This window comes from Dendropsophus ebraccatus, chromosome 3 (genome assembly GCF_027789765.1).
Source record: "Dendropsophus ebraccatus isolate aDenEbr1 chromosome 3, aDenEbr1.pat, whole genome shotgun sequence".
NCBI lineage: Eukaryota > Metazoa > Chordata > Amphibia > Anura > Hylidae > Dendropsophus > Dendropsophus ebraccatus.
In genome coordinates this window covers 142,937,702-142,953,862 of record NC_091456.1, presented here as the reverse complement: position 1 = coordinate 142,953,862, position 16,161 = coordinate 142,937,702, and the positions used below count along the sequence as shown (strand labels likewise).

Here is a 16,161-nt window from a genome sequence, read left to right as displayed (position 1 = left end):
AGCTTAGCACAGTACACAATCGCCTGCAGATTTTTTTCTGAACTCCAGTTTAGCGTTACAATGCAGTTATCAGAGCTGTGTCTTCTAACAAGCCATAAACCTGGGAGTCCATCACATGACCAGAACAGAGTTTAACCCACTAGAAATAAACAATGAGGGCTCCCACTAAAAGACACCTTAAGGCATTTATTGAACTTTTTGGTGCATCTTCATGCTTCAAGGAATTAATATATGTTGGGTAGAATAAATGGCTACAGATAACAGTGTTTGAGTAGCAGTACTTGATATTCTCTTAGCTGAAAATTCCTGAAATAAATGTATACTTACGGCAAACTTTACATTCCACAGGCAGCTCAGAGTATTTTGCTTTGCACTGAGGACAGAAATAGCCACCAAGCGTGAGACCTGGTTCACTGCTACTATCCAGGTGCCTACACCCAAAAAATAAAAAAATAATAAGCTGTAAATATGCATCATATACTGTAAAGAATGAGAAGCAAGCTCCAGCACAGTAATCATCTTTTTCACACTGCATTGGCACAAACCACAAAAAAGGTAGAGTTGATCAATTCCTACTTATTGTCTTTCATTAGGTAAGGTGTAGATAAAGACTTACGCCATGCTAAATGACGGCTTTGCATCTTGATCGGAGAGAGAACCCACAGTATGCTGAGGGAAACCTGGTATAAAAGAAGAGACTTTAAGACCACCGTATTCAGAACTCAGTGTTTAGCACAGTGGTTATTTGAGGATATGCACAGATGTCATATTATTAGGAATTCCGCTGATGGCTAGAATAATGATGAAGTAATGTTTTAAAACACCACACCACCTCCTAATGGCTCTAGTCAATCTTCCAAATGTAGTGCAGGTGACTGCTGAGTAAAATAAGGGGAACCAAAGAGGCCTGCAAAGCGAGCCAAGAGAAAAGGAACAGCACAGCAACCCTGCAACTCAGACATACCTCAACAATATGCCATCAATATAATTTCAGTATACTCATTATTATTTCTTTTTGTGGTAATAAACTAGTATAAAAATTGAAGAGTACAGTTTTTCTCATTGATTTGGTAAATTTATAAGACTACCACTAGGGGGCAATTTTTTGCTAGTTTTATACATATAGTAATGACTTCCCTCTAGTGGAAACAACAGGTAGTGCACGACAATTATGGGAGTAAGGGAAAGAAACTGTAATTAAAGACAAAGAGAATTGTGGCCAGTGTAGCATTTATGTTTTAGTTTTTCTTCCTCTCATCTTTTTAGATGTCTGGTAACAATCTGAGATAGGCTAACTGGTTTGCCTGATGATCTACAGGGGAAAGTTACTTTTACTACAGGTAAAAGTGTAACTGTTGTGACTGCCTGCTTCTGGATCAGTGGACATTTTCTCTGTAAATCCAGAAGCTCGGGTCTCCATGCCTACACTGAATGGTACACATGTTTGGGTCTGTCATGCTACACTGAATGGTAATGATGGGAGTTCTGGACGGTTAGTGAACAGTCAGCCTGTTCAAACAAGAATGGGACTCTAAAGACTTCTGAAAGATCTATGACATTCCTAACTGAGCATTTCCTCCATGGTATAAAAAGAAAAAAAATGCCTAACTAAATTAAATCATTGTCATGCAAAACAATGCATTGTCCCATGCTGCTGATGCAAAAAAATCTATATAAAAAAAATGAAAACATTTTTTTAAAACTTTTTTTCTCAATTATCCATGCATACAGCAAAAACTGATTTCTGTTTGAAATACAGTAAATGTCATTATGACCCAGTGATTTTTTTTTCCCCAAAAAACTGTATTCTGCATATTTTGTGTTCCTTTCAAAAAGCCATTGCCATTATCCATACTTCCTCCTATATAAACATTCACATTTTAACATACTTCAACATAATGCTTAGGAAAAACCAACAAAAATTGCCATGTGCATTATAATTTGGCACATAGTGCTGACATAAATGCTGATAACTACACAGAGAAGTTGGTTGTGAGAATGATCTCTTATCACTGATCACATATTTCATTCACTGCTTGGATACCATTAACACATTATATTGCCCAGTAAGACGAGGTATTACTAGACACATACCCATGCGTATCAGAGAGCACTCAGAGGTGTTACTTGCTGGAGGAGGACTGACATGGTGCATCAGAAGATCTTTATAGTGACTCTCATCCAAAATTACATGATAAACTCCTGTTTTATAAACCAGAGAAGTTAGCGTACAACTGCAGTTTCACCAAGAAGAATACACAGAGTAAACCATTTGCACAGACTTGGCATAATACTAGAAATCACAAGATGGAAATATGAACGATAATGTAAAATTCCTAGTTCACAGTCAGGATTTTATACAATAGGACAATATACAGACTGCCAATAGGATTTTATAGGACAATATACAGACTGCCACAGGTTTAGTTAAAGGAGTACTCCGGGCCAGCTTACTTTGGAACAAAGCTCAGCCACCAGAAGGCTGAGGGCACAGCATGGCTGCACTCTGCAGTCATCACTCTGTGCCATGATATCAGCTGCAGAGGGCGTCTCTTGCTTCAGGCTGTGCCGTCCTCCTCTTCAAACACAGCACTGTGCTGTACTCTCGCGAAAGTACGGCACATTGCTGTGTCTAAAGAGCTGTTATCTGTGAGCCTAATGAACAAACTAGCGTTGGTACCTGCTGCAGAGTTTGCTGTTGTCTGAGCACTTAAAGGAGAAGTCCAGTGAAAATTTTTATTAAAGTATTGTATTGCCCCCCTAAAAGTTATACAAATCACCAATACACACTTACTAGGGACTTACTACTGTATGAAGGCTTCACTTCCTGGATAAAATGGTGACGTTACAACACGACTCCCAGAGCTGTGCGGGCTGTGGCTGCTGACGAGGATGATGCCAGAGGGACACTGAGGGAAACAGGGCACTGGAGGGACACTGAGCATCCCTCTGCCATCATCCTCTCCAGCAGCCACAGCCCGCACATCTCTGGGAGTCGGGTCGTGACATCACCATTTTATCCAGGAAGTGAAGCCTTGATGCAGTAGTAAGTTCAGGGAAAAAAGCACTTTATAAGCATTTCCCGTAATAAGTTCATATTGGTGATTTGTATAACTTTTGGGGGGCAATACAATACTTTAATAAAAATTTTCGCCGGACTTCTCCTTAAATGGGTTAGAGAAGCATATTTTGCAAAAACAGTGGTGAGTGCTGCAATCTTTCTTATGAAACACAAAAGGGAACTGAGCCTCCTATTTATTGTGCAGTGCGGGCGCTACAATTTATAAATAGATGACTGATGACAATCCTCTGGCTAGGCCATCAATTTCTCAAAAAAACGCTTTAACAAAGGACATTTACAACTACGCCACCCTACAATAAGGCAGTATCTAACCTCCAGTCTCCCGAGTGAGTACAGTGCAGACACGCACCTCCGCAGACAGCCCGATAACGGATACTCTGATTTTGCTAGCTTTCAGGGACTGCCGGTAGAAGAAGAAAATAAATAATATTATTTGTTAAAATTCTACAGCTCATCTAACTCTAAATCTCTCTAAAATGTAAAACACCGTTTAGTTTTTGGTTTCCAAACATTTCTCTGTATTCTCTGAACAAGATGTAGTGCAAAGGACTAGAACAAATATTATATGGCACATACCTTGATGATGTCATATATATTCGAGGGATCACATGTTGTCAGGCTGCTAAAAATCACCAATATTTCGCGACTTGTGTGTCCTGGCATGTGTCTGCATAAAGATTAATGCAAGAATTATCAACTAGTTAAATATTTCTAAATGTGTAATATTTGTATAATGACTATGAAGATGTACCTGAACATATTATCCATAAAAAGCTGCAAGACGGAGGCGGGGCTTGAGCATCGCTGTGTGAGGACGCGTTTGCTCTGAGCTCCGGGCACGCTCTGCACTATCGGGATTTTTTCCCACACTACCGCAACTCCGTTATGCCCACCGGGTCACGGAAGACCCCCTGCACGCCACAGGTGACACCACAAACCTTTCTGGCCCGCTTCGCCCGTCCGGTCCGGCAGACCCCGCCGACGTCCCAGCAACGCACCAAGATGGCCGCGGCGCCTGTGACAAGGAGCACCGCACAGAAAGCGACCCCCGCCTTCCCTGAACTGAGTCAGACGACCCCGGAGATCCTCCGGACACCGCTAGAGCTGGATGCAGTCTCCCCGTCCATGACTGATCAGGATCCGCGCTCCCTGCTGACCCCGGCCATGCTGCTGACTGAGGTGAGGTCTCTCCTTCATGCCCTCCCGACACGTGAGGACCTCACGGCTCAGCTAGCCCGCATGGAAGAACGCCATGCTGGCGACATGGCAGACCTTAAGTCCGGCATCACGGCAGTCGCAGCAGCTGTAACCGGACTGGAGACACGGCAGGCGGCACTAGACCAGGCCGTCACCACTCTGACCCCCCGAGTAGACACACAGGAGGCCATTTTACGGGATCTGATCTTCCATGTGGACGACCTAGAGAACCGGGGCCGACGTAACAACGTCAAGATTCGCGGTCTCCCGGAGGAGATTGGCCCGGATCGTCTCACGGGTACAGTGCGGTACATTTTTAATAAGTATTTGGGGGACCCCGGGGATACCCATATTGAGATGGACCGGACACACAGAGTGGCAGGCCCGCGCCCACAGGAGAAAAACCGCCCCAGAGATGTGCTGTGTCGCGTCCATTATTACCAGCAGAAAGAGGCGCTGCTCCAGAGAGCATGGGAACTGGGCCCTATGGACTTCGAAGGAGCCGAGATCACCCTTCTGCCTGACCTATCTAGGCGCACCCTAGCCATGCGCAGGATGCTGCGGCCTCTCCTGGACGCTATCCGTGATTCTGGGGCATCCTACAGGTGGGGATATCCCTTCCATCTGATTATACGGCAGGCGAACACCACCTACATACTCCGCACACCCGCAGATCTCCCGGGCGCACTTCAGCTGCTGGGCCTTGCTTCGCTGCACCTGCCAGACTGGACACTCCCGGCCCTTCCGCCCTCGGCCTTTGGCCCTCCACCAGGTAATCGCTCCCCACGGGCGGAGACACGCAGGTCGCGATCACCGATGAGGAGGGGACCCCGTTCCCCACGCCAACGCGACCCTCACTCTCCCGCGCACCCCCCGGTTGGAATCTGCTGAAGAGGGGCCCCGTTATGCTTCGTGCCTCTGACACAGCTGGCCACGAGACTGACTGCCCCACGCTATTCCATGGACTCGCCAGCTAACAGGGGGTTAGCAGGTTGCTTACCCAGTGTTGGTGCATGACCACCTCAAGAAGTCGATAAGGGAGAGATGCCTTTTCTACCCTGTTACTAGCCCCAAAGGGGGCCCTGTTGGATTGCTGTTGCTATTACTGAGCCTCCCCCCCCCCCCCCCCGTTGGCACGTTTGGTCACCCTCCGACGACGGCTTCTCCAGTTTCTCCTCTACTAACCTGGGGACTAGACGTGGGACTGCTCTCCACATGGCCTTTACAGTTGTTGGTGACGGCATGCCACAGTTTCAGTTGCCAGTGCCTTTTCTCCCCCCCCCCCTCTCCCCCCCCCCCCTCCCCCCCCCCTCTCTCCCCTCCCTCCCCCCCCTCCCTCCCCCCCCTCCCCCCCCCCCTCCTCCCCCTCCTTCCCTCTACATTCGCCCTGTGCCTTACCTCTCCGCCTCTCAGTTGGGGACTCATGCCCGACCCTCCCCCGCCCCCCCCGCCCTGCCTCACAGTCCGGTCCCCCCGCATCTGACGCGGCTCGGCATCTGCTGTCACCCCATCTCTGCATCGAGCGATGGCCACGCTGGGGATACCAAAGACTCTCGTATCATAGGGACAACGGCAACATGGTGATATCCGGTGCTATGACTCTCACCCCCCTTTACGTATAGGGTATCCATGTATCCCACCGTCGGATGATTATTTGTATGCTGCTGTATCCTTCCCACCCCCCGCCCCCCCTCCCCCCCTCCTCCCCCAATCCCCCCTCTCCCCGCCTCCCCCTGCCCTCTCCTTAAGCTGTTCTCCCCCAACCTCCCCCCTCCACGACCCGCCCCTCCCTGGCTCCTACTCCCCCCCTTCCTATCCCTGGTACTTTGTTCCCTGGTTAACTGTTGATTTTTTGCAGGACTCGCCGAGGATATGACGACTTTCCTCCTCCCTCAGTGGTTGGCTCGGTGTACAGGCATGCGCAGACCCCGAGTCGATGCCGCTCATATGAGTGTGTGCCCTCTCTGGGGTGTATCTGTACCCCCAATCTTCCTTCTCCCTTTTTCCACTCCCTGGCATTCTCCTGGGGTTTCCTGGCTCCCTCCTCTCTCTCCCCTCTGAACCCTCGACTTCACCATACCGGCTGGTTACAGTCTGGATCCCTTAGTTACCTCATTTTCGGGAGCGTTCTGCCCGAGCTCCCCCACCTGGCCTGCTCCTCCTCGTTCCTCGCCAGTTCTCTCCACTGGTTTCTGACTGGTGACCGCATCGGCCCCTGCCAGATCTAGTGTTTGGGTCTTTGATACCCGTAGTGGTTTTCTCTTTCCCCTCTCGTGTGGGCCCCTGCCCTTCTGCCTCGGTTCCCCCTCCCTCCCCGTTCCCTACTTCTCTCCCTTCTCTCTCCCACCTCCCTTCCCTTCTCTCTCTTTTCTTTTTATTTTTCTCCCTCCTCGGCTGCCCCTCACTGAGCCATGTCCTCGGTTCTGTGTGTTTCTCTCAATGCACAGGGCCTGAATATTCCGGAGAAGCGCTCATCGCTGCTGCGCCTTCTGTGGGCCAAACGAGCCTCGGTGGCGTGCATCCAAGAAACGCACTTTCGTGCGGACCAAATACAGAAATTGACGGACCGCAATTTCCCTGATGTCTTCCATAGTTGCTCACCCGATTCCAAAACGAAAGGGGTTTCCATCTTATTCTCTCGCACTGCCCCATGGGAATTCATTGATCAGGTGTCGGATCCGGAGGGGAGATTTCTCTTCGTGAAAGGTAAAATGGCAGGTACGTTATGCACTTTTGGCACAGCCTATCTCCCTAACTCAGGCCAGCCAGCCTTCTTAGAACGCTGTCTTGCCGGAGTTGAGGATTTTCTGGAGGGTATGGTTGTTCTCGGTGGCGACTTCAACATGGCAATAGACCCGACTCTAGACTCCTCCTCAGGCCGCTCCTCACTTTCTTTCTCGTCCCTTCGCCACACTAAACTAACTCTACATTCCTACCAACTGATGGACGTGTGGAGGCTTCATCACCCCCGGGATAGGGACTACACCTTCTTCTCCAACCCCCACAACCTCTACTCGCGCATTGACTATTTCTTTCTCTCTCACTCTTACCTTGATTACGTGACAGCTACCACTATTGATCCCATTTCCTTTTCCGATCACGCCTTGATCTCCATCTCCCTGGCCTTCAACCCACCGCAACCCCGAACGTGGCGTTGGCGACTTAACGATACTCTACTCAGAGATCCCGGGATCCTCGCTAACATCCGCACAGACTTGACCAATTATTTTGCCACCAACACCACTGCAGACTCCTCTCCCCTGATGGTATGGGAGGCCCATAAGTGCTTCATCTGGGGCACATTTATTAAGTTAGCTACCCGCCTTAAGAAGGACCGTTCTGCCAAGATAAAGGCCCTGTTGTCCAAAATCGGGGAACTAGATAAACAACACAAGAGGTCACTTGCCGCAGATACTGGGATGGAACTCGCCACTTTAAGGGGTAAGCTGCGGGATCTGACCTTTGCGAACGCAAAGGCTTCACTGGCGCGCTGCCGTCGTCACTATTTTGAGTTCGGCAGCAAGCCAGGCAAGACTCTAGCTCGGGCCTTACGGTCGCAAAGAGCCCGATCTTTTATTCCCCAGGTGGCCGCGGCCTCCGGCTCTAAACTTTCTTTAACCCCCCAAATTGCTGAAGCTTTCCGCGCCTACTACGTGAATCTATACGGCCTTGCTCCCACCCAAACGCGTGCCGATCTTGAGACACTCAACTCCTCGATATCCGCATACCTCCGGGACTCTGGCCTTCCCCCCCTTCCCGAGGACAGCATCTCCTCCATTGAAACCCCCATCACAGACGCGGAATGGGAATGGGCTCTTAAGACCTCCCCTTCCGGAAAGGCTCCTGGCCCGGATGGTCTCACCCTACCCTACTATAAGTGCTTTGGCCCCCTCTTAAAAGATCATTTCCTGGCCGCATACAACTCCATTTCCACCGGTTCCATCCTACCTGCCGACTCTCTCCGTGCCCACATTTCTGTAATTCCCAAAGAAGGCAAAGACCCCTCCCATTGCCAAAACTATCGGCCTATCTCCCTCCTAAACCTAGACCTCAAGTTCTTCTCCAAGATCCTCGCGGCTCGCCTGACCCCCCTCCTCCAACCCATTATACATCCAGACCAAGTTGGTTTCATGCCCATGAGAGAGGCCCGAGATAACACTACTAGGGCAATAAACATCATTCACTACGCCCGCTCCTCACCCCTGCCTTCCATTCTATTATCTACTGACGCGGAGAAGGCCTTTGACCGAGTCAGCTGGCCTTTTCTCTTCTCCACCCTCCGACATATCGGCATCGGTCCGCATATGATGGAGTGGATTAGCTCTTTATACTCTCACCCTACTGCCCAGGTCTCGGTCAACGGCCTTCTCTCAACCTCCTTCCCTATTTCAAATGGCACGCGGCAGGGATGCCCTCTCTCCCCTCTCATCTTCATCCTGACACTGGAACCTTTTCTCCGACACGTTAGGAATAATACGGACATCTCTGGAATATCTGTGGGTCAGAGGGTACACAAAGTAGCGGCGTATGCGGATGATCTTCTCTTTTTCCTTACACAGCCCTCGGTGTCCCTCCCCAACCTCCTCTCAGAACTCTCGCGATACCAGGCCCTATCTCATTATAAGATCAATCTGCAGAAATCTGAGGCGCTCAACCTCACCCTTCCCGCTGCCGGGGTCTCCGTGCTGGAATCTTCTTTCCCCTTCCGCTGGGCTCGCTCATCTCTCACGTATCTAGGGATCCACCTGACGCCGTCAGTATCGGACATCTTTAAGACAAACTTTCCACCTATGCTTCGGCGCATTGAGGCAGACTTGCTGCGGTGGCACAAGGGCACCTTCACATGGTTCGGGCGTTGTTCGATCTTCAAGATGAACGTCTTGCCTCGCCTATTATACCTCTTCCAGGCCCTACCTGTGGCGGTGCCTATGTCCTACTTCCGGCAACTCTCGTCCATTCTCACCAGGTTCATATGGGCACATAAGCAGCCCAGACTGGCAAAGCTAGTCTTAAACCGGCCTAAATTAAGGGGGGATTGGGACTTCCTAACCTCTACCACTATTACGTTGCGGCCCACCTCTCTCGAGTGGTTGACTGGCACCGCCATGCACCCACGAAAGCATGGGTGTGCCTGGAAATGGCGTTGTCCCCTCTTTCCCTGTTGGCAGCCCCGTGGCTACCTGGCGCCTCCAGTCTAGTGAGCTCACACCCTACCATCGCTCCGACCCTAAAAGTCTGCCAGAAACACCTGTCCTCGGGCTACTTGGGCCCACATCCCTCCCCTCTGTTTCCCGTCTTAGGTAATCCCTCCTTTCCGACTAGTGTTGAGGACCCGGTCTTCCGCACGTGGCTCCGAACGGGCAACTTTCGGGCTTCCTCCTTCATTACGGGTCAGACCTGGCTTTCCATTTCTGCGCTCAATGACCTGACTGATCCTTTACCTCTTGGATTCTGGAGAGCACTCCAGCTTCACCACTTTCTCCGGTCTCTCCCTAACCCCTCATGCTTTACACGGCCACTTACTCAGTTTGAGTCTCTTTGCTTGGGCTCCGACCCTCTACGCCACACTCTTTCTCTCATTTATGCCATGTTGGGCTCTCCACCAGAACAGCCACCACCCCCATACCTCACCGCTTGGGAGGAAGACCTCAATATTACCTTCACGGCGTCACAGGTTGAGCGGGTTCTCACCTGTACGCACTCTTCATCCATCTCCTCTCGTCTCCAGGAGGCGGGTTATAAGCTTCTCTCCAGATGGTACCGGGTTCCTACCCGGCTGCATAGGATCTTCCCGGACGTATCTCCCCTGTGCTGGCGAAACTGTGGTGGAGAGGGCTCCCTATTACATATTTTCTGGAGCTGTCCTAGGGTGGTGCCTTTTTGGAAGGAAGTGTGGCGCATCATCTCCACCTTCACCGACCGTCGGCTCCCCTTTTCTCCATCGTTCTTTCTCCTGCATTTATCGGAGATCCCCCTCAAATCCTACCGTCGTTCTGTGCTCCGACACCTGGTCAATGCGGCCCGGGCCTGCGTTCCGGCTCTCTGGCGCCAAGTAAATCCCCCCACCACCTCTATGTGGGTACATAAAGTGGAAGAGATCAAACGAATGGAGGACCTCACGGCACAGTTGTATGGCCGCGACTCTCAGTTCTACAAAACATGGTATTATTGGGATCAATTCACTGAATCGGCTGAATTCCGGAGTCTCATGGCACAGTGAGGGACTGCCCCCTCCTCTCCCCTTCTTTCCCCCCTCCCCCCCTATTCTCCCCCTCTGACATGGGGGCCCGCCTGCTTTCCCCCTCGTTTTTTCCTCCTCCCCCTCTTCTCTTTTTTCTTCACTCTTTGCCCTCTCCCCCCCCCCCCCCGGTTTCTTTTAGGAATCTTTTTGATTGAGCGCTAGCTCACTCCCTTATTTTTAAGTAAGTGCCGACACTACCACCCACTGGGAGCGGCGGACGCTCTGTGTTCTGTTGACATATGATTGTTCTTTGATTCATCTGTATTTGCATGTCCAATTTATGGGCCTGCGCCTCTTTGTAAAGGTGGTGCTGTTGCCCCTGCTTGTTTGTTTGTTTTATAAAATGGAAAAAGGAATAAAATTGAGAATTTAAAAAAAAAAAAAAAAAAAGCTGCAAGACCTTACAATATCCAAAATGTCCTACAATGAATATTCAAAGTGTATCTAATATATATATATATATATATATATAAAAAAATGTATTAGTAATGTGATCCCCTTTTGCCAAAATTAGTCTCAAGCCGACGCTTCCACTTTCATTCCTAAACCGTCGTTGTGCCCTGTTAGCTATGTACCCTTTATACCCAAAGCCATACCTGATTCTAGAGACAGAGCACTGGGTACGGCATGGGCCAGTCATTATCATTTTACTGAACCCTGGCTGGGTAAGACTAGCCTGGACATTTTGGAAAGTCTTTTTCCTATCAGAATATTTTAGTTATTTTCACTTCAGTTTTACTGTGTGCGGGTACTGACTTTAGTGTCTGCAAAGCAAGGTTGAGAGAATTGTAGAGCGAAGGCTCGCCACTGCAGGTCATGTCTACAGCCTTCTTCAATGCTGTTATGTGCTGCCTGGGGTTGCCTACAGGAATTCAAAGAAAGAAAAAAAGATGCTGCTTAGTGTAATAAATACATCCAACATCACATACACACACATCACATACACACACATATTTAACACTGATATCACGTTTAGGCCTTGGACTTCCAATGTATACAGAAGGCTGTAACATCTCACTGCCAAAGATACAGTGGGACATATTACTGGCTTCCAAAGGGAAACTCCAATAATATATCTGTCCATAAAAGGATAATTACTATATATGGATAATTACGTTACTGTCCCGGGGGAAGCCAGTTAGTCTAAGGGCCCTTGTACATGGGGCGCCTGTTGGCCGAACAGGCCAAAATAACCCTGTGTAATAGGCCCAGTAATTACGCCAAAATTTGTCACAAAAATCTGTCACATTGTTTTAGCAGGTTAAAAATAACTTGTACAAATGGCACCTACTTTTATTTTGTGTATGGTGGCTGTCAGCAGTACCACCACTTAGCGGGGAGTAACAGAAGAGGATTGAAATGATTTCTATACATATCTGCTTTAAGAAGCACCTCTAAACTTGTCCATAGATGGACAGAGATATGATATGAACTTCCCAATGTATAAGACTATGCAAAGAAGGGGTCCGTGGAGCCTCAGTTGCGAGTCTCAAAACAAGGGAATAGCCAGATATCCCTCTCTCCAGAGAAGGAAGCCTGTTGCCAAGGGGTGCCTCCTAGTGGGGAGAGCACCAAACCACCCTGATACGTAGCCCCTCAGGTCCTCACTCTGTTGCGAGCATTGGGACCTAAATAGGGAAAAACCAGGGTGGTCCCTATAAGTCAAAGTCTAACTCTGTTGCGAGGGTAACAACATAAGACTAGGGTTACCAAGGCTAGGCATCTATCCACAGACTGCTGTTTCAGGGTATTTGCCCCTCGTCAGTGTGGAGCAGGATTCTGGCTATCAGGGGAAATGAAAAATAGACCAACAAAACACAACAATCACTGAGCTCAGGGAGATCAGTGAAAAAAATCCAATGGAGCACTCATCTAAGAGTCTCCACTGATTGCCCCCTACAAAATTTGAATATGCAAAGAAGGGGTCCGTGGATATCTGGCTATTCCCATATTTTGAGACTCGTAACTGAGGCTCCACGGACCCCTTCTTTGCATATTTAACACTATGAGACTACCCTAATATGGTATCAATGCGAAGAGTTAATCATGGCTACAAATTCATCACCGCCAGCACCCTAACAATCCAGAAGAATAAAATGCTTGTGGATCTTACCTGCAAGCTCTGTCAGCTTTTCTGCCCTTTTATTCCTTGTGATAAGGAGACCAATCTAAAAACAAAAAAAATCATGAAAAGCTACAATATATTGAGAAGCAATGCTTTCCTGATCAAAGATATACACAAAAACTACATTCATTCTGTGTGACAATAGACTTAAGATTCCTGAGCAGCCACTATAACATATTCCGGTATGCTTGAAGCTAACAAAGCTTTTACCACAGGAGGAATTACATTTTCATAATGGATGACACTCGTTTTCACAGAACCATGCAAACCATAAGTTTGAAAGTTCTGAAAAAAAATTGGATGAAAGAGAAAACATAATGGGAACCCATATAATACATGTCATACGGAAAGCTAAACCATATAGTAATTCAACAAAGAAAAACAAGAGGCTGCATGTATATAAAGTACAATACTGTTTGTTTGTTTTTTTAACCTTCTGGCAAATCAGCAAAAACAATTAGGATAAGAGTATTATACATACTGTACCTGACTTATAGGATTTTGATCGAAGTATTCCTCCACAAAATATTCCAGCAACTTAAAGATATAGAAAGACATGAATAGACTGGTATAATATTACTGTTAAAGTATTATCATTATAATGGATAGCAGACACTATTGGTACAGTGTTTCGTTTTTAGATCTAATAACACAATTTAAAGAGAACTGATCAACAGGAAAAATGGTGTGCAGTAAGATACGTCACAGGAAATATATTAGTAGTAAAGTTTTTCTAATAAAAATAACACAATATTTTATAAAAAGATACCATTGCTTACTTTTAAGGTGCTAGTAAGTCTGTTGGGTTTCAGGTCTTGTTCCTCCATTGTTCTGGATGCATCAATTATCACAAACATGTGTCGCATCTGGGGGGAGATTTTGCATTATTATGTACATACAACCCTAAATTTACTTTCAATGACATTTTAAAAGTCTGGATAGAAAGTGCACCTAGTTAATGCTTACCATTCCAAGGCGAACCTGTCCATGATGTTCAAACACTCTGTAAAATCAGACACACAATGCATATTAAGAAACCGGAGTAATACTATTCTTTTTATATCACACTAATCAAGGTGTCAGAAAAAGGAGAACAATAGCACCATCTACTGTCCACTCTAATACTACAATGTATGATGCAGATGTTGGTCACAGTCATTTAGGATTTATAACTTTACAACAGAGAATCCCATTTATTTCATTAGCGTACCTGCATTAGAAAATAATTGACATGTCACAGAGATCAGATGGGGTCCGAGTGCTCACACCATGGCCGTTCAGGAGAATGTTCACAAGAACTACATTCTCTCTCAGCTATATCATGTGACCAAGGGGGGCGCATAATGTAAAGGATCTATTACACAGAGCAATAGTAAACAGACAAATCAGGACTATTATGGCTTCCCGTGTGATAGATACAACATCAGTGGATGACAACAATCATCGGCTTATCGTGTCTTTTGGTCCTGATCTAAAGTCATCGGCCGCCGGACGCGCATCAATACGTGTAATAGTGATGCGCGGTCGTCATCTGACGATTGTGTGTAAAAAAAAAAAAAAAAAAGTATACATTACCTGTCCACGGCCCCTGTGTTCTTCTGCCCTGTGCTTGCTTCCCAGAGCCGCAGCTGTAGCTTTAAAGGGGGTCTCTGAACTGAAAGGGCGCACTGCCACTGGCTGCAGTGGTCCTGGCCAGTGACTGGCAGTGCGGCCTGTCCGTTCTGAGACCTACTCTGAAGCAACAGCGGCGGCTCTGGTAAGCAAGCAGAGGGCAGAAGAACACAGGGACAGGTAATGTATACTTTGTGTGTAAAAAAAAAAAAAAAAAAAAGTATACATTACCTGTCCACGGTCCCTGTGTTCTTCTGCCCTCTGCTTGCTTACCAGAGCCGCCGCTGTTGCTTCAGAGTAGGTCTCAGAACGGACAGGCCGCACTGCCAGTCACTGGCCAGGACCACTGCAGCCAGTGGCAGTGCAGCCTGTCAGTTCAGAGACCCCCTTTAAAGCTACAGCTGCGGCTCTGGGAAGCAAGCACAGGGCAGAAGAACACCAGGACCATTAACAGCTAATGTATGCAGCTAAACAATTATTGAGCCGCGTAATAGTCTCGGTAAGCAGGGTCTAATACGACCCTAAGTCTATAGAGTCGTCTCTCTCACACAGATACAGAATAGGGAGAGAAATGCACAGCAACAAGGTCACCTCCCGCTGACTTTCGTAATCAGTCTCGGTCTAAACACTCAGACCCCGGAGCTATAAAAACTTTTGACGTCTCTGTCCAACAGAACCTGAAAAGCTTTATAGTCCTTCAGTGTTGTGGAGAGATGGATGTATGCTGTGAGGCCAGCAATCCCAATTACCAGCATACAGACATATATAGGAGCGAGGAAATCCAACAGTATCCATTTAGCAGCTAAAGTCCAAACGTTTTATTGCATATCCAAATTAATACAGCCATATGTATTTGGATATACAATAAAGACTTTGGACTTTTGCTGCTAACTGGATGTTGCTGGATTTCCTCGCTCCTATATGTCTCTGCCACCTGTTTAATGTTTGTTTTCTAATGACAGGAAAACTTTAACCCCTTCGTGCTGCAGCTAGTTTGGGCCTTAATGACCAGGCTAATTTTTCAAAATCTGACCTGTCTCACTTTATGCTCTTATAGCTCAGTGATGCTTTAACGTATGCTAGCGATTCTGAGACAGTTTTATCGTCACATATGGCACTTTATGTTAGTGGCAAAATTTGGTCACTATTTTGTGTGTTTTTTGTGAAAAACATCAAAATATCATGAAAAATTGAAAAAATTTGCATTTTATGAACTTTGAAATTCTCTGCTTCTAAAAAAAAGAAAGTCGTAGCACATAAATTAGTTACTAAGTCACATTACCAATATGTCTTCTTTATTCTGGCATAATTTGGTAAACATATTTTACTTTTTTAGGGTGTTATGGGGCTTAGAAATGTATCAGCAAATTATCACATTTTCGTGAAACTGATTTTTTTAGGGACCAGTTCTTTTTTTAAATGGATTTAGAAGTCTGGTATCCTGAAAACCCCCATAAGTGACCCCATTTTGGAAACTACACACCTTAAAGAATTAATCTAGGGGTATAATGAGCATTTTAACCCTACAGGGGCTGGAGGAAAGTATTCACAATTAGGCAGTAAAAAAAATTGAAAATTTTAATTTTCCAATAATATATACGTTTAGATTAAAGTTTCTCATTTTCAAAAGGAATATGAGACAAAAAGCACCCCAAAATTTGTAATGCAGGTTCTCTTGAGTACAACGGTACCCCATATGTGGGCGTAAACCACTGTATGGGCACACAGCAGGGCTCAGAAGGAAGGGAGCGCCAATTAGCTTTTCCAATGCAAATTTTGCTGAAGAAGTTTCTGAGCGCCAGGTGCGTTTGCAGTGCCCCTGTAGTGTCAGCAGAGAGAAAAACCCCCATAAGTCACCCCATTTTGGAAAGTACACCCCTCAAAGAATTCATCTTGGTGTGTGGT

At 47.0% G+C, this 16,161-nt stretch overlaps 1 protein-coding gene across 5 annotated transcripts in view; it reads right to left on the bottom strand.

The window, feature by feature from the left end:
• Positions 1-16,161, bottom strand: part of GTF2H2 (general transcription factor IIH subunit 2) — a 39,038-nt gene that overhangs the window by 4,096 nt on the left and 18,781 nt on the right. For all 5 annotated transcript variants that reach the window (XM_069962847.1, XM_069962850.1, XM_069962848.1 and 2 more), the window contains exons 4-13: positions 13,612-13,648; positions 13,425-13,511; positions 13,132-13,182; positions 12,634-12,688; positions 11,277-11,382; positions 3,659-3,749; positions 3,395-3,482; positions 2,095-2,202; positions 617-680; positions 328-431 (exon numbers count right to left, since the gene is read on the bottom strand). In XM_069962847.1, the coding sequence (XP_069818948.1) occupies positions 328-431; positions 617-680; positions 2,095-2,202; positions 3,395-3,482; positions 3,659-3,749; positions 11,277-11,382; positions 12,634-12,688; positions 13,132-13,182; positions 13,425-13,511; positions 13,612-13,648 (791 nt within the window). The remainder of the gene's footprint in view (positions 1-327; positions 432-616; positions 681-2,094; positions 2,203-3,394; positions 3,483-3,658; positions 3,750-11,276; positions 11,383-12,633; positions 12,689-13,131; positions 13,183-13,424; positions 13,512-13,611; positions 13,649-16,161) is intronic.